This window comes from Coffea arabica, chromosome 7c (assembly GCF_036785885.1).
Source record: "Coffea arabica cultivar ET-39 chromosome 7c, Coffea Arabica ET-39 HiFi, whole genome shotgun sequence".
Taxonomy (NCBI): domain Eukaryota; kingdom Viridiplantae; phylum Streptophyta; class Magnoliopsida; order Gentianales; family Rubiaceae; genus Coffea; species Coffea arabica.
Window position 1 is genome coordinate 19,742,886 of NC_092322.1, and position 18,558 is coordinate 19,761,443.

Genomic DNA, 18,558 nt, shown 5'->3' on the forward strand with positions numbered 1-18,558 from the left:
ACCACCATATCTTCATTGAAAAAACGTCATGGGCCAACTGTAACGACCGTATCCCCACGCCACCCTCTTCCACTGGCTTACAAATAGAACTCCATTTTATCCAATGAAATCGTAAACCGTAGTCTGAGCTGTCCCATAGGAATCCCCCAAAGATCTTTTCCAGACTTCGAAAGAAACCCTCCGTGGGAGTCGCAATAGCCAATAAATGAATTGGTCTAGATGCAAGCACACTATTAATAAGAGTCAATTTCCCACCATAAGATAGCAGCTTACTATTTCACGCAAACACCCGCTTGGTCATCGAGTCCGCAATTCCAGAGAAGTAGGTCATCTTACCCTTTCTGACATAGAGCGGGCAGCCAAGATATTTAATGGGGAAAAACTTCTCCTGGAAGCCCGTAACTTGAGAGATGATATGCTTTCTTGCCACGTGAAACCTCCGATGCACTAAAATACAATTTTTCTGGAGGTTCACCTGTTGTCCCGACACGTTACAATATGCTTCCATAGAACGCATGACCATCTTTAACGAACTCTTCAACCCGCTACTGAAAGTCATTACATCATCTGCATAAGCGAGATGAGAAATGTTAGGGCAGCCTCTGGGAACCTTGAAAGGAACAAACTCCCTATCTCCCAACAAAGCATTCAGTGAACGAGACAAAACTTCAGCCCCAAAAATAAACAGAGCTCCTTGGCGTAGCCCCCTTGAAGATGTGAAGAACCCCTTTGGTGTCCCATTAATAATCATTGAAAATCACACATTAGCCACCAGTCGCCACATCATATCAATCCACCTTTCCCGAAGCCAAATTTACGTATCAATTGCATCAGAAAATTTCAGGAAACCCTATCATAGGTCTTTGTCATATCTTACCTCCTCTATTCGGCTTCCGAATGCAGGAAACTAGCTCTTGGGCCAATAAAAAGTTATCTGAAATTTGTCGACCCTGAACAAAGCCGCTCTAGTTATCAGAAATCCAAAGCAGCAAAACCCTCGCCAATCTCTTCGCAAGCAATTTAGAAATAATCTTATTCACAAATGCACAAAGACTGATTGGTCGATAATGCGAGAAATCCTGAGGAGAACTCACCTTGGGAATGAGGACAATAGAAGTAGCCGTTATGCTCCTTGGCAGTTTCGATCCAAAAAAGAAACTACCTACCGCCTCAAAAACATCTTTCCCGACAACCGCCCATGCAAAGGTAAAAAACCTCCCCGAAAATCCATTTGGACCAGCAGCACTGCCGGGATCCAATGAAAACACCACGTCCTTAACCCCCTCTAGAGAGGGGGGACGTTCCAACTCAAGGTTATCTCAATCAGTTAGCAGTTTTGGGATCACATCCGACACTGGAGCGGAACTCAACCCTGATTGATCAGCAAGCAGTTGTTGAAAAGAGAATACTGCCTCCTTAGAGATATCGTCCTCCCTTTCTAGCCACTCCCCGTATTGCGATATTATACGATGGATCACAGACTTCTTCCTCCATTTAGAAACATAAGCATGAAAGCACCTGATAATTTTATCCCTACCTGTCAGCCATACTGCCCTGATTTTTTGGCGCCAAAACAAATCTTCGTTCACCTGCGCATGGGTGAGCAAAGCCCGTTTTTCATTTAGACAAATCTGGTGCAGCTCTGAAGGGTCCTTGTTGAAGCAAATTTCAGCCTGTGCCACTTCCTCCTCTGCCGTTTTCACCTTCTCGAAGATATCCCCAAAAGACTCCCTCGACCATGCCTTCAGTGCCTTTTTAACTCGACACAATTTAGCTGCCAACACGTACAAGGGGTCCCCCACAAACTCCACATGCCAGTTCAGCCGAACTACCTCCAGTAAAGACTCATGCATGGTCGAACAGTTTAAAAAACGAAATGGTTTGGGGCAATTCACCAATCGAGTGACCGTAGATAGTAACAAGAGAGCATGATTAGAAGGAGCCCTAATCAAATATTGGACCCTAAAATTAATATCCATCTCCACGGCTGAACGGTCACTTAGCAGCCTATCTAAGTGCTTCCAAATGCCTGCCCGACCTTGTCTATTATTGCACCACATAAAGTTGGACCCCGAGAAGCCCATATCCACCACCCCAACTATGGACATAAACGATAGCAACTCAACCCCTTCCCCAGGTCTAAACGGCACCCCCACTTTCTTTTCCTCCTCTCTTGTAATCACGTTAAAATTCCCTACAATGAACCAAGGCAACAACGCTTCCTTATCATTACGCAAACCGGCCCAAAGGCCCTCACGCTCAGCCATTGTACATTTAGCATGCACAAATGAAAATATCATAGGAAAGGGTAGTAACTGGGAATTAATTTTTATGGACAAGTGCTGATCCGACACACCCACAAATATGCAAGATACTGAACTCGAGAAAAACACCCATACTGAACCAGTACTATTTATCAAGGTCGAGTCCATGTGAAGTCTTAGACGAATGGACTGGATATTAGCAGAAGTTGCAGGCAATTTTGGTTCACACAGAGCCACAAGTTGCAAAGAGTGATGTCGAATTAGATGTTTCAATCTACGAAAATTAGGAGGGCGTGATACACCGCGTATATTCCAAAAGAGATAATTAATCATCTAACAAAGTTGCGAAAGAGTTATTGGATGACTTACTCTTGGAGCGTAAAGAACGGTCTGAAGGAAACTTTGCGTGGATCCCTTTGGCTTGTGTTGACCCACCAATTGAAAGCCTTCTGTGTGCTGCACATCATGTTGTACACGCTAGATTATGGGGTCCAGGTTGAAAATATCCAACACCGATGACGATTCCTCATTACTAGAATTACTCGCCCTTTGTCATGGAAACAAGCTCCCTGTGATCTTCTCCACGAGTTGAAGTTCCTCTTCCATTGCCATCTCCGCCTTACCTTGAAGCTCCCTACCCCTTAGCTCCCCAGAAGGGAAGGACCGCTCCTGCGCCTTCGGAACTGGTAAAACCACCTGTAGCATTCCTGTCATGGGATAACCATCCCACTTCGCACCTTCTTCGTCACACGCAACTAAACGCTGCTCACCAACCTTCACATCAATCGCCCCATCAGTGCTACAGCTGGGAGCCCCGTAGCCGTCCTTTACGTGCAAGGCTGTCACAACAGAATCCACCACTGCCGCCACTGCCATTGGACGAACTGTGGTTGTGCGCTGGACTGCAATATCAATACACAAAGCACCAGAACCAAGCATTGCATCATCCACTGCCGCAGGCTGCTTCAAGGCTGTCAAACCCACCTCCGTACTCCTCCCACCATCCAGCCCCGCCGACTCCACATCCCCAGCCGCAAACTGCTGAGATAGAGACTGTTGCGATGGAACAGCCCGTGGTGTCTGAGACTTTGTCGCAGGCGCATTCACAGGATGAGACCCAGGGACTGTCCCACCCACATTTGCAGTCACTCTACCCTCCAAACTCGAGGATTCCCTGTGCCCAGCAGTTAGAGAAGCTTGCGAATTGGACAACTGATGGACCTGGGTTACACCCATTCTCTTGTCCTGTGACTCATGCACAGGCTTAGCCAGCTCCAATTCATTCTTGTGACGTGACTCCTATTGAAATTTCCTTAATTTCGGATTTTTCACATGACATTGACCCTCTTCATGTCCCTGCCTATAGCAGTGAACACAATACTTGGGAAGATTTTCAAGCTGTAACGATTGCCAGAAACCATCTCCATACCCCATATCTAGCCACACCCTTGATGGCAAGGCCTTCAGCAAATCCATATCCACGCACACTCGGGCAACATTCGACCGAGTGTAAGAAGCAGTTGCGGCATCAACAAATAGGGGATTACCCAGACAAGAAACAATATAAAATAGGCATTACTTATCAAATAGGTGAATTGGCAACTTAGACAACCTAAACCAAACAGGAACCAATGAAGATTGTCTGTCCACATGGAATTTTGGTGTCCATTTGAAGACTCTCATGAGGCAACCGTATACATACCAAATACTTCTAGACCAAACCCGTAAGAAGTCTGCCTCATTATTGAGTGTGATCAAAATATGCCTGCCGTCCAAAAGACCAACTGTAACCGTCTCTTTCAAGTCCAGCATAGTGAAAAAGTTTCGTAGCTCTGGCATTACCAGCTTGCCCTTCAAGAATATCCCTACCAGAACGAAACAGAATGGAGAGGATATCGCTGACATATCAGCAGCCCTGAAGACCACTGCCGGCTCCCCCCGATGAGTCGACATAGTCGCATGAACCTGCATTGGCTGCTACGAAGAGGTTTTAGCGAATAACTCTGAAAAGGCTTTTTTTCAGAAAGAAGGAGATGAAGACTCAGGTTGCCCTCCCTCTAGGTGGGAGGGCAGCCTCTGCCGCCATGGTTTCTGTCAAAACCCTAGCAGCCCCACGATACTTAAATTGCAGATCTATCTTTTTGCATCCTACCTTAGCTATTGAAAAACTTGTATAGTGGTTTCTTTGCTACACATATATATTGTTGTTGGTGGTTGTTTATATTAACTTTTTATGAAAACTATCACATATTCAATCAAGAATATTTATGGTGATCACTAAAAAATAAACCAATAATAAAATTATGAAAGTATACCTGGATTCATGTTGATTGATTGGTAATTGAATTCTTAAAGTCTTAGGGTAGTCTTTCAGGTCAACACATATTCGCTGGTCTTTCGAGAGAATACTTTAATTTCCCTCTGTTATCTTTCCTGATGATGAGATATCAAGAAAGAATTATTTTGTAGTACTAAGATATACGTGTGACTCGAGAACTATAACCCTATTTATAGATAACTTTTCTGTTACCTTTTGGATTCCTATTTTAATCCATCATAGAAATAGAAATTATCCTTAAATCTCTACACACTAAAGGCTCACATCCTACTAGATACATTAAAGACCAAATTATAATTGATCACTTTAATTGAATTTAACCTTATTTGATAGTTTGTAATACATAATTATTCACATATAAATCTAACATTGAATTAAGGATATAACAATCTCCTACTTTGAATATATGTGTAACTTTATAATTATATTTTACAATTAATTGTATTAGTTCAACTTTACTGTCATTATCAAAATATATCTACAGTCAATTTGGTCCATCAATTACACCAATATAGGATTAAAGCGTCCTTTATTACAATTTCGTAACTTAATTTATCAATGATCACATATACTGATGCAATTAAATGACACGAATCATGATATGGATGTGTAGTATGAAAACTTCATGCAATATGATCATAACATGTTTATTTTCAACTAATCCATCTTAAATTTTCATGAGATCAAATCATGCCAAAATTAGAATGTAAGTAAATTTAAACTTTATTTATGTATAAAATATCCTTAAATATTAATAATAAAAAATTATCAATATCGTAAAGGCATTTAAAATAATAAACTCCTACTAAAATTAAACACCACTTAATTACATGACATCCATACGAGCAGTATGCTCATGACATATTTTGGGTGGCAATCCTTTAGTAAACGAATCTACAACCATAAAGTTTATCCAGATATATTTTATTGATAATTGTTCACTCTGTACTCTTTTTTTAACAGTCAGAAACTTGATATCTATATATTTAGATTTTATTAAACTCTTGTTGTTCTTGAAATATAGAACTATTGATTTATTGTCATAAAATAATTTGAATGGTCTTTTAATATCATCCACTACACGTCATCTTGTGACAAAATTTCGCAATCAAATTCCATGATTAGACGCCTTACAATAAGTTATGAATTTTGTAGCCATAGTAGAAAAAGTTATAAGAAATTGTTTAGCACTCTTTCAGGACATGAAACCCCCAACTAACAAGTATATGTATCCTGATGTTCACTTTATACTATCTTGATATCCAGCATAATCGGAATCAATATATTCAATAATCTTGAACTTCTTTGACCTCTAATAAGTGAGCATGTAGTTTTTTATTTTTAGTAATTGCCGCAAAATTCGTTTGATTTCCTTCCAATGATCTAATCTAGAATTGTTTAAATATCTACCCAATATTTCGGTAATATACACAATATCCGGATGCATACAAATCTGAACATACACTAGACTCCCTGCTGCTAACGTATAAGGAATTTTTTACTTTTTTTTTTCTCAAAAGCATTTTTAAAACACTAGTCGAGACTAAATTTGTCTCTTTTAATAATAGAAATGTCACCTGATTTACAATTTTATATGTCATTTTTTAAAGAATCTTTTCGATATAATTCTTTTGTGATAGTCCAAAAATATTTCGAAAGCGATCTCGATGTATCTGTATGCCTAATACAAAATTTGTATTACCAAAATCTTTCATCTCAAAATTCTTAAATCGAAATTTCTTGATTTCATGCAATAGGCCTATATCGTTGCTAGCAAGTAAAATGTCATCAACATACAATATTAGAAAAATATACTTATTTTCACAAAATTTATGGTATATACAATTATCTACTACATTCATTTCAAAATCACATAAGATGATCACTTGATAAAATTTGAAATATCATTGTCAAGATACTTACTTGAATCCATAGATGTATTTTTTTAAATTTGTAAATCATATTTTTTGGATCTCCCGATACAAAATTTTCTAACTGCACCATATATATCGTCTCATCAATGTCACTATTGAGAAACGCTGTTTTTATATCCATTTGGTATAATTTAAGACTAAAATGTCTCATTAATGCCATTATAATTCTAAAAGAACTCTTCGAAAAAATCGGAGAGAAGATTTCTTTATACTCGATACTTTCTGTTTGTGTAAAATTCTTAGTGACAAGATGAGTTTTTTATTTTTTCACATTACCTTTCAAATTTTTTTTATTTTAAATATCCATTTACAATTAATGGATTTCGCTCCTTCTGACAATAACACAAGATCCCAAATATCATTGTTTTTCATGGACTTAATCTTTTCATTCATGAAATTGACCCACTTTTAAAAATTTGAACTTTCTATGATTTGACGAAAGTTGATTGGATCATCTTCTATTAATCCAGTATCATCCTCATGTTCTTGAAAATATATATATAATTATGTGGCACAGCACTTCTCTTTTTTTTAATGAATCTTCTTAGTGGTACTGTTCTTGAAGAGGTAGAATTTGTTCTTTTATAACAATTTATTCTTTGACATTGTTTTAATTTATTGTGTCATGACTAAAGTCAAGAATATTAACATATTTCTCTTCAAAGACAAGGTCCCAAACTGTATCTTTTTCTCCAAACTCGACATTCTCAAAAATTGAGTATTTTTCATCTCGAATATTGATTTAATCGTAAGATCATAAAATTTATAATTTTGGATCTTTTAGAATATTCAATAAAATAATAACTAACCATTCTTGAGTCCAGTTTCTTTTCATTTTACCTATAAAACCTTGCTTCAGTTGAATATTTTCAAATATGTAAAAGCTTCAAACTGAACTTTTTCCCTATCCAAAACTCATAAGGGGTTTTGACAGTTACTTTAGTGGCAACTCTATTAAAGATATATGTTGCAATCTTAAATGTTTCTTTCGAGAATGACTCTGGTAAGATATAATAACATATCATACTCCTTATCGTGTTCTTAAGTATTCTATTTCGTCTTTCAACAACACCATTCATAATAGATGAACTCGATATAGTGTACTATGGTACGATACCGCATTCTTTTAAATAGTTAACAAATGGTCTTGGATATTGTTTATCTGAATCGTTATATCTACCCTAGAACTCATCACCATGGTCAGATCTGACGCTTTTGATTTTTTTATTGAGTTGGTTCTCAACTTCAGTTTTAAAAATTTTGAACATGTCCGACGACTGTGATTTTTAAGAAATGAGATATATGTAATCATATCTTAAAAAATCATTTATAAACGTTATAAAATATTATTGATCATTCCAAACAGATGCAGAAAATGACTTACAAATATTTGTATATATAAGTTATAAGACGTTCACGGTCCAATTGATTTCAAATATCTTTTTATTGGTTTGTTTTTTCTTTATACAATTAATACAATCATTAAAATCTATAAAGTTCAAAGGGTCGAAAATTTTATTTGATACAAATTTTTTCATTTTTTGTTTGGAAATATGACCCAATCTCTTATGCCATAATGAAGCTGAATTCTTATTGATTAATTTTCTTTTTACTCCTCTAATACTCAAATGCAGAAATTCATTAAATGAAACAATTGTATCAATTAAATATAGATTATCATAGTACAATAAAGAATCAGAACCAAATAATTTTGAATAATGAAACAATTTAAAATTTTCATTTTCAAATGAACAAAAATAATTAAATTTGTTCAAAATAGAAATAGAAATTAAATTCCGTCGAAAAGGCGGTACAATAAATGTTTCATTAAAATTTAAATAAAATTCGATCTCTAACAATAATCCAAAAACTTCTATTGTCTCAACTCGAATAGTTTTGCCATCGTCTACGTAGATATATCTTTCATTAGCATTAGACTTTCGACAATTCAAATAATCTTGTATAGATACACTACCAGAATCTAATCACTATATATGTCTAGGTACCGAAATTAAATTAATCTCAGAACAAACTAAATTAAAAAACATGCCTTTCTTAGCATGTCAAGCGTGATAGTTGGTGCAATACTTCTTTTTATGCCCTTTAGTTTCACAGAAGAAATAACCATTCTTTCTTGGATCAACTGATTTCTTTTGTTGTTTCTTTTGAGGTGTCGTTCCTGCAGCTTCTATATGCTTCTTTCTTTTATATCCCTTACCTTTATTATTAATGGTTGAAATAAGATAAACACTCTCTGTCAGATTTTATTTCAACATTTTCTTTTTCTGTACACAGTGTGAGATGAGTTCTTTTAGAGATCAAGTCTCTTTTTGATAGTTGTAACTCATCTTAAATTAGCTAAACTGTGTATGAAGAGATATTAAAATCAAATATACTAATAACTCTTCAGAGAGTACTAACTTAAGTGCATTTAACTTAGAAACAAGATAAGACATTTTCATGATGTACTTTCTGATATTATTTTTACCACTATATTTCATTGAAAATAGGCATGTCAAGAGCATACTCATTTCAGTCTTTTTGTTATTGACAAATCTTTTTTCAATGTCCTGAAGAAATGCCTTACCCGTATTTGTCGTTTCTAACATTGTTCCTATGAATGTTTCTGAAACTGCAGTTTTAAAGATCATCAAACACAAACGATTTGATGTTTCCCACCTTTTCTTATCCCTTTTTTCATCAGAGGTACTCTAATCTGTAAAAGGTGGAGGAGAATCAGCTCTTAACCCATGATCTAGATCCATCACTCCAAGTACTATCAAGAGATTTTCTTTTCAGGACTTGAAGTTTGTATCATTCAATATAGAAATATTATTGATCAACTCTGATCAAAACATGGTCAAACCAGTCAAACGTGGTCAAATCTGGTCAAACGTGATCAAACCATTCAAATCTGATCAAATCGGTCAAATGGATCAAGACTTATTGGAATAAAAGTCTATATCCATAACTTGATTCAAATTTATCATTCAAATCCAAAATTTTCTTGAAATTCATAATGCCTTATAAGACTTTATATCTAGTAGGCCAACCTTATAAAATTTGTAAGGCTTAAATGTCGTATTTAACTTTATTAGAGTTCACTCAAATTAGAGGAATCCTAATTTTTTTTAATATAAATATATGCATATTGGCTCTTAATCAAGAAGACAAGTCAAAGAATCCAAGTATTAACCAAATTAATACTCTCAATCTTATAGCTTGAAGGTATATCCATAGCTTTAATAATAACGACATGAGACATGCAAGTCATGATTGGAGCTATGTATGAAAGCCGCACACATAAGACTTAAGATAGAAACCATGCAAGCATGCGGATCTTACATATCATGACTTGTGCTAACATATCAAAAGATTACGTGATAAAATTGAACAATCAATCACGACAAGCAAATATGATTTTTGAACCATGTGCCAATTCGTTTCATTTTTCAACACAATTGAGTTCATGCATATCTCGAAAATCGAATCACGAGACATGTAAAATTTGAACAATCGGCCATTATACCGAATACAAATAATCCCAAAAGTCACAAACAATTGGCTGATTCTTCACAAACATATTACATGATTATTTTTTAAAAAAATTACTAAATTCAAATTATTTTTCAATAATCAATCATATCTAGATTTGATACCACTTGTTGGTGGTTGTTTATATTAACTTTTGGTGAAAATTACCACCTCTTAAACCCAGAATATTTATGGCGATTGCTGAGAAATAAACCAATAATAAAATTATGGAAGCATACCTGGATTCATGTTGATTGATTCGTACTTGAATCTAGAGATGTCAAAATAGGTGACTTTGATTGGGTTTGGGTTGGGTAAAATGGATAATAGGGATAAACGAGTCAACCCATTTAATTAGATATGCATAAATGAGTAAGTCAAAAAATGAATTGGGTAACCCAATTACCTATTTATAATCCATTTATTTTAACTTTTTGTAAATGCATTTAAATTCATTTTTGCAAACTAAGTTATCAATTTATACCACCATTTGCACCCATTATTAGTTTTAAATATTTACTTATAATGCTCAATAGGTCTAATTACCAATTTTTTTCTATCCATACACTATGTCGTAAAATTACATACTATTTAATAATTAAACAATATGAATATAAAAATTTGAATTAAATACTATAAAAGTTAACATAGAGACTTAATCCAAAAATTTTGAACCACTAGCATTTTTTTCGTGTGAAAATTTAAAATTTTATTTTAAAAAGGTATGAAAAGAGACTAAAACTTATCATAAACTGATAATACTAAAAAATGAGTAAGTTAACAAATTAAGAGAAAATAAAATGATAAGATAAAATCAACAAATAATAATAATAATGAAACAAAAGTAATTAACATTATGACAAAATGAAGAATTTGAAAAAAAAAATGTGTGGGGGAAGGGAGGAGATTTAGGGGAAGACAAATAAATGGGTATTATTGCGTAACCCATTTATACCCATATACAAAAACTTAAGATATCCATATCCATTTATTCATGGACGGATATGGGTAAATTTAGTTAAATGAATTTATTTGCCACCAATACTTGAATCCTTAAAATCTTAGGGTGACCTTCCAGGTCAACACGTATTTGCTAGTTCTTTGAGAAAGTCCTTTAGTTTCCCTCTGATATCTTTTCTAACAATAGAATATCAGGAAAAAGATATTTTATAGTACTAAAAATACAATAATAAGAATACATGTGATCCGAGAACTATAACCCTATTTATAGATAACTTTCATGTTATCTTTTGAATTCCTATTTCAACCCATCATAGAAATCAGAATTACCCTTAAATTTCTATACATTAATGATCCACATCCTACTAGATACAATAAAGCTCAAATTATAATTGATCATTTTAATTAGACTTAATCTTATTTGACAGTTTGTAATACATAATTATTTACATATAAATCCAATATTGGGTTAAAGATCCAACAATTGTAACGTGATATAATAATCAAGCATTACCCTTCAGCAAACCCTATTGCCATTGCTGAAAACCGGATTAAAGTAGGTCCCTGCGTGATAAACATGCAAAGAGTATAAAACAGAACTCTTGCAAACAAGATAAACAAGATTTCATAGTCAAGAGTCAAAATTATATTCTTGCAAAGAGTATAATTTTGAATATGTTCTTTGTCTTTCTTCTGTGTTGAGCCTATTGACACATGACCAATTTGTTTCACCCAGTGTTGTTAAATTAGGACTCGAGAGCGATTTAGCTAAATTACTAGGTCAAGAGTCAATTGATCGAATCGATCAAATTGTTTTAAAAAATTCACTATTATCAGCATGATATCATAACTATTTTATATTTTTATAAGTTTTGAAAAATTGAAATTAAGTTCTTGGTTATATTCGGATAACCATACAAAATGCTCCAAAAATATTAGGCTTGAGAAATTATACACCTAAAAATTATATATAAAAATGTGAATTCATGTAGAAAATATGTCCATTATCCAAAACTACTTGAAAACTAAATTAAAACAAATCATACTCGATTCGAGATCTTTTTGTTGAGAATATGGCTTTATAATGCAAGTTATAATCACTGATGATAAATTGATAAGATGATAGGGATGAAAATTTCTTGATTTATAGATCATTTAGGGAAGCGAGTGATTTTAGTGTTTATACTACGTGGGCGGCTTTTTTTTATTCCTATTAATAAATAAAAATTTTACAATTTAGGTAACTGAAATTATATTTGGAGAAAACAAGAAAGAAAAAGTTTGAAAACCGGATCAAGCAATCAAACCGGGTCATTGGTTTGGCTGGTTTTTGATGCTTTTGACTGATTTTTTACCAAAACAATTTTGTACTACTAATTAATTCAGAAAGAAGGTCGGTTCAGGGTGGGACTAATCGGATCAGTTTGGATCTAACAACACCGGTTTCACCTGCAAATTAGACAATAATGGTTAACTTAGTACTTACTCAACCACTTCCTATGCACCACTTCCCATCAAACGTGCAATTTCCTATGTGCTAAACCACATAAGCATGTGTTTTGTCTTTAAAGCATTTCATGAGTTACATCAAGCATGCCTTCTATTTGAGCCAATGATTTTTTGCTAGCTAAAAGAAGAGATTAAAGCATTAATTTAAAGTCAAATATTAATAACAAACATGTTTAAAAGCTCCTCTCCATATATTTTTACAGTTTTATTATGTCGTAAACCTTTCATAATGCATACTATGAAGAAAGGGAACACCTAACCTCCAAATAAATCCCACGTCCGATTTCATTAATTCTTTCTTCTCTCAAAGTGGTTCCCTTGCTCGCGAGATCAACTATAGCATCTGCTACCCTATGTAAGTTGGAAAGAAAAGTAGGCAAAGCAATATGGCAAACCTACTCTGTAGCCTTCGTGGGGTGACCTCCCACTAATTGTCACTTTAGGTGGCAGCCTTAATTGACTTTTTTCGATAGAGTTTCTATTCATATCGAATTCTCCTTCCCTTCCTCCTAAATTAGACTAGATTAGATTATAGAAATTCTACCGTTACGATAAAAAAAATTATGACGAACCTACAACAACCGAAATGTAAAGAACCATTATAGTAACATAATCTTCTAATCAAGACACTAAATCACATTATTTTAAGCCACAAAAAAATATTTTATTAGGCATAAATAAATAAAATTTCTCCAAATCGCAAAAATTAGAAGCATAGATTGGATAAGAATCGAAAGTAGAGTACATATTTCAACTAAATCTACCAAGATGTAGTATAACTTTGAAAAAGTGAGAACACAAAGAAGAGAATTTTACCTGGTAACAACCTGTTTGACGATTTAGGGACTGTAAATGCTTCCAAAAATAGATTGCAGAAACAACTTTGGTCAAAGAAAATATAATTAATGACAATTAAATCATTTACAAGAGAGTCAAAATAGAAACAAGTAAAGAAAAGTATCAGAAGAAAGAACACGTGTCTACAATAGTAGGAAAATCATAAACACTACAATAAGTAAGGAGAAAAAAAACAGTCTCCAGAGCACAATAACTGCTGATACTACAAAACTATTGATGCTTTTACCACCTAATCCCATGCCGAATAGGTCAATTTTAACCCTGCCATTCGTAAATTTCCAGTGAAAGGACACCACCGGGCCGTCGTTCTCATAATGCGTAGGCAGCACCTAAGTCCTAACCCAAACAAAAATGCTCGATAACAAAAGTACATATCACATGGGTCATTGGCCCACCACGATGAAAACGCTAACCAAAGCAACCCATAGGAACCAATCACCCCCACAAATTTAAAGGTTGCACAGCACGACATGCGAAAGTACTGAAAAAACCCCCCACAAAGATGCGGACGAAAAGGTCCCTAAAGTTGAAGCAAAATTCCTTTCTATAATACTAGAAAGGGGTTCACCGTGCAAATGCGGGAGGGAGAATTGCCGGTTACATCCACTTAATTTATAGATTATTAGAATGATGGTGAATGTGAATAATAAACAAAATATTTAGATTTGTACTTTAAGGAAGTATATAATTAGTTCAAAATTATAAAAATATAAAGTTCAAGAGATGAAATCATTTAAGTATGCTAATGTTTGTACTTAACATGCACTCGTACGCGCCCTATGGACCACTTGGTTATACAGATGGGATTCACTCAACGTCTATACATATATGTACACCAAAAAAAAAAATTATACTCCCTCTACCTCGTAAGTATAGGCTAACTTCTATTTTTATATATAGATTAAAAATTGTATGTTAATGTAAGCTTAGTGCAATTATTTTTGCTTAGTAATTTTCCCGTTTGTCCTTTTGCTAATACTAGCTTTAGTGTTGTATTCATTACTCTTAAATGATTAATAGTATATTTATTGATAAAGATATGCATTCAACATGGGTATGGTAGCAAATTGATAAACTAACTACAGACCCGTTTGACAAGTGAATTTTTTTTGTGTTTGTCTAAAACTTTATTGTAGGTTACCGTAGAAGTTTTTTAAAAAATTTTTGAAATGTATAAATTTCTGAATATTTTGAAGTGTATAGTTTAAAAACTTTAAGAAATTTTTTGAGCTTATTGTAGTTAAAACTTTTAAAAAATTTGTAACAAACAAATTTGACAAAAAACTCAAGTACCAAACAGGGCACCATCTTAAAAGGGAAAGTTTATAATTTAGGACAATCACAAAAAACAAATGACCTTATCTTATAGGACAAACGGAATAACTATTTGCTGCTTTAGTATTATAATAATAATTCTCACTGTCCAAGTTTACTAGTTTTGTTTGCCTTTTTCATCCGCTTTAAATTATAATTCATTTTTTAATTGAATTATCTTATAGGATGGAGGGAACGACTTTTTACTGTTGTAGTATTATAACTATTTTACAATTTTTTGTAGATATCGAGGATATACAATATGTATTATAAACCATTTACTGCTTTACTATCTATATTTGTGTAAAATCCATGATTTTTGGGCTCATTTTATCTTGCCCAATTTAATTAAATGGTAATTTATTATGGTAAAAGCAAAATTAATTGCAGGTTTGGTTAAAAGGTTAATTAAGGGATAGGATGAGATAAGATAGGGTAAAAGTTTATAACAGTTAAAACTCCTATCTAAACTACCTACTAGTGGGTGGTTATTAGGGTTTAGCATATTTGTCAAAGCAACAAAGAAAAAAAAAAAGAATAATAACCTATTCCCTACCTTTCATTGTCTGCCTCCCCTTAGAGCAAGAGCCGTCAGAGAGTAGAGAAGGAGAAACAGGCGTCGCCATCAATCAATCAGACGACTAGACCCCTAAACTTGTAAGTCCTAAATTCATGTGAAACTTCTCTTTTAAGTTCTATTAGTCAGATTAATTATTCTAAAGATTTTACAGATATGTATTATGTTATATATTGAGGTATATGCTTGTATATGAGATTTAGGAGGATTCATATTGATTTAGTAAAAATAGGATGTTAGATGAATGGGTTGCCCCAAATCTGTCGAAAAAAAAAGAGAGAAGAGCAGCGGCTGTTTTGGCCAGGCGTTGCTTCTGGAAAAAAAAAAGAAAAAGAAAAGTGGGGGCCGCCATCTCTGGCGGCAGAGGAAGAATCCCAAAGGTTGGCCGAAACTAAGACTGAAACCAAAAAAAATTTTTTTTGAAAGATGATGTCGCCAGCACTTGCTGGCGACAATGGACATAGGAAATGGTTGGCTGAAAATGGAAGGAATGTTGTTGCCAGACCTTGGTCAAACAAATGGTTTCTGACGACCATGGCCTAAAAGGAAATGGTTGGCCTTCTGGCCAACCATGGCTCTAACCCGAAGAGGAAAAAGAGATAATTTAGATGTTAACCAAATATAAGATAAAATAAATAAATATTTAATAAATAAATTTTGAATATAACTAGTCCATTTTTATAGGTTATTATGGGTATTAAAATTCAGGACCCAATTTAAAGAAATTGTTAGAATTGAAGTATTGGTCATGTAAAACTTATATTTAATTAATTACGTCTAAGATATTTAAAGAAAAATCTAGGATATCTTAATTTAGCCTTATGAGGTTAACGTAGATGAGGGGAGATAAATTCTAAATTGTTAAACGAAACGTTTAAAATAATAATAATAATAATAATAATAATAATAATAATAATACTAACGATAACACTAATGGTAATAATAATAATAATAATAATAATAATAGTAATAATAATAACAATATAGATATAGATGAAATAAATTAAGGATATGAACGAAAATAAAAATATAAATACAAGTGTAATAAACAATGACAATAATTATAATAATAAGTCAACATATATATATAGGTACATGTATACATAAATAATAATAACGGCAATACACGCACAAAGGTAGAAATAAAGCGAAAGACATAGTAACTAATTGACAATATATATATATATATATATATATATATATAAAAATATATATATATATAAGTGGTAATAAAATAAATTAGCGATGACGAGGATGATAATAATAATAATGAATAATTATAAATTATAAATAGATATAGTAAGATAGTAGTCAAGATACTAAACGTGATTATGAATAATTATTCTCTTTTAAATTAGGAAACCTTACTAAAAGGAGAGCCGTTCCGACTAAGAACCTTCTCAATTAAGAAACTTTTCAAATTAGGAAACTTTCCAAAAATAGAAATCATCAATTTAAGGAAGAGGCTATAAGGGTTCATATAATGGGTTAGACATGAATCCTCGACTTACTCGGAGTTTGTACATTTATGCATCTATAGGAAGTAACAACTAATTAGGGAACTCATGCATTTGATAGGTGCGATACAAGGACTTAAGGTAGTTCCACTCGAGCAGCCAAACAGAGGTAGGTGGTACTTACCCTTCTGAGATTTCAAATGTGCAAAGTGAAATTCTTGTTTTCAATCCTATTTTGTTGTGTTGACTCGAAAGGTGTTTGATTAAATGCTTTGCTTGGATATTTATGAAAGTTATATTTTACTATACAAAAATGGACCATATGACTTATTTGAAATGTTTTGATATGTTTCTTATATACAAAATGAGCTGAATCTTTTATGAAAGCAAAGATTTATGTATACGGTATATGAAATGAATTTTGACAAGTAAAGCTCAGAGCAGTCATGGAATAGACGGTAGGGGCTATAATCCTGTCTAATCGCCATGGTAGCTTGGTATAAAGTCCGGCCGATTGGTGAGGTCATGGTAGCTTGGTATAAAGCCCAATCGATTGACCGATTGATAAAGTCATGGTAGCCTGGTATAAAACCCAGCCGATTGACCGATTGACAAAGTCATGGTAGCCTGGTATAAAGCCCAGCCGATTGACAAGGTCAGGGTAGCCTGGTATAAAGTCCGGCCGATTGACCCATGTATGAAATGAAACCAATCGGTAGTCATGAAACCTATTGGTCGCCTACCTAGAAGCGGTAAAATCTCTAGACTGAGTATTCAGTAGCCGGTCATTACATGCACTTGTTATGAGCTAATATGGAATGATTTATGAGCTAATGTGGAATGAGTTATGAGCTGATAAGGAATGATTTATGAACTGATCTGAGATGAGACTCATGAACCGATATGAATTGATTTGTGACTTGAGACGAAATGATTTATGACTTTACGATTTCTCATGTACAATTATCAATAAGATACTTTTAAATTGCTTGTCATTCTTTACAACTGATTGCTTTATAAATGACGTTACTTTCAAAATTATGGATGTGAATGATATGCAAACGATTTGAGTTGTACTTATAGATATATGAATCTATAAAATTAAGAGTGCATGGTCCAACAGAGGGGTAAATATTACCTACTGAGCGATGTGTCGCTCAACCCACTTCTTACCATTTTTGCAGATTCTGAAGAGTATGAATTGGTTTACGTAGAAGACCCTGAGGATGACTTTTATTAGTTTTAGATGAATAGAGGTTGGCAGGCTGGCTACGTCCAGTTATTGGTCTTATTTACCTTTGTTTCCGCTGTTTCTATTGGAGAATAAATGTACGAACGTCTTGATTATTCGTAGACTTCCTTTTATATGTAATTCGTACCGCACTTTATTTAGTTAAATTATTCAGTACTGCCAAAGTTAATTAGTTAATGTAGCCTTGTATTCCTGAGTGGGACTTGGGAGTACGGCGGCTGTCATGTGACGGGCACGTACGGGCTCGGGGCGTGATAATTTGCTTGGAATTATTCTCATTTTTATGCGGTCTAAAAATGTCCTTTACCTGGAAATTCACTTTGGCCGAAAAGTAGGCAAATGGTCCCTCGTATTGGCCCCGAGGCAGGGGACCTGAAGTCCCCACCAACACGAGAAGATAAGAATCTTGCAGGTTGCAATTAGGGATAGGCATGACTCGGATATCCGCCCGAATGACAATTGATTGATCCGATCTTAATTTATTTAATCACTGGGTTTGTTTGGACAATAGATTATTTGGGATTTTTTTTAGGTTACTTTTTAAGATTGCGTAAATATGAA

The 18,558-nt window shown here is 33.9% G+C and overlaps 2 protein-coding genes across 2 annotated transcripts; both read right to left on the reverse strand.

The window, feature by feature from the left end:
- Window positions 1-277: 277 nt before the first annotated feature.
- Window positions 278-751, reverse strand: LOC140010585 (uncharacterized). Its single transcript, XM_072057882.1, has one exon. The coding sequence runs from the start codon at window positions 749-751 to the stop codon at window positions 278-280; it is 474 nt and encodes a 157-aa protein (XP_071913983.1).
- A 568-nt stretch (window positions 752-1,319) lies between these two features.
- Window positions 1,320-2,267, reverse strand: LOC113708207 (uncharacterized). Its single transcript, XM_072057884.1, has one exon. It carries the CDS (start codon window positions 2,265-2,267, stop codon window positions 1,320-1,322), a length of 948 nt encoding a protein of 315 aa, XP_071913985.1.
- Window positions 2,268-18,558: the final 16,291 nt, after the last annotated feature.

What these genes read in the sequence shown, in the direction of transcription:
- LOC140010585 (XM_072057882.1), bottom strand. Translation starts at nt 751, where the DNA reads ATGATTATTAATGGGACACCAAAGGGGTTCTTCACATCTTCAAGGGGG.
- LOC113708207 (XM_072057884.1), bottom strand. Translation starts at nt 2,267, where the DNA reads ATGGCTGAGCGTGAGGGCCTTTGGGCCGGTTTGCGTAATGATAAGGAA.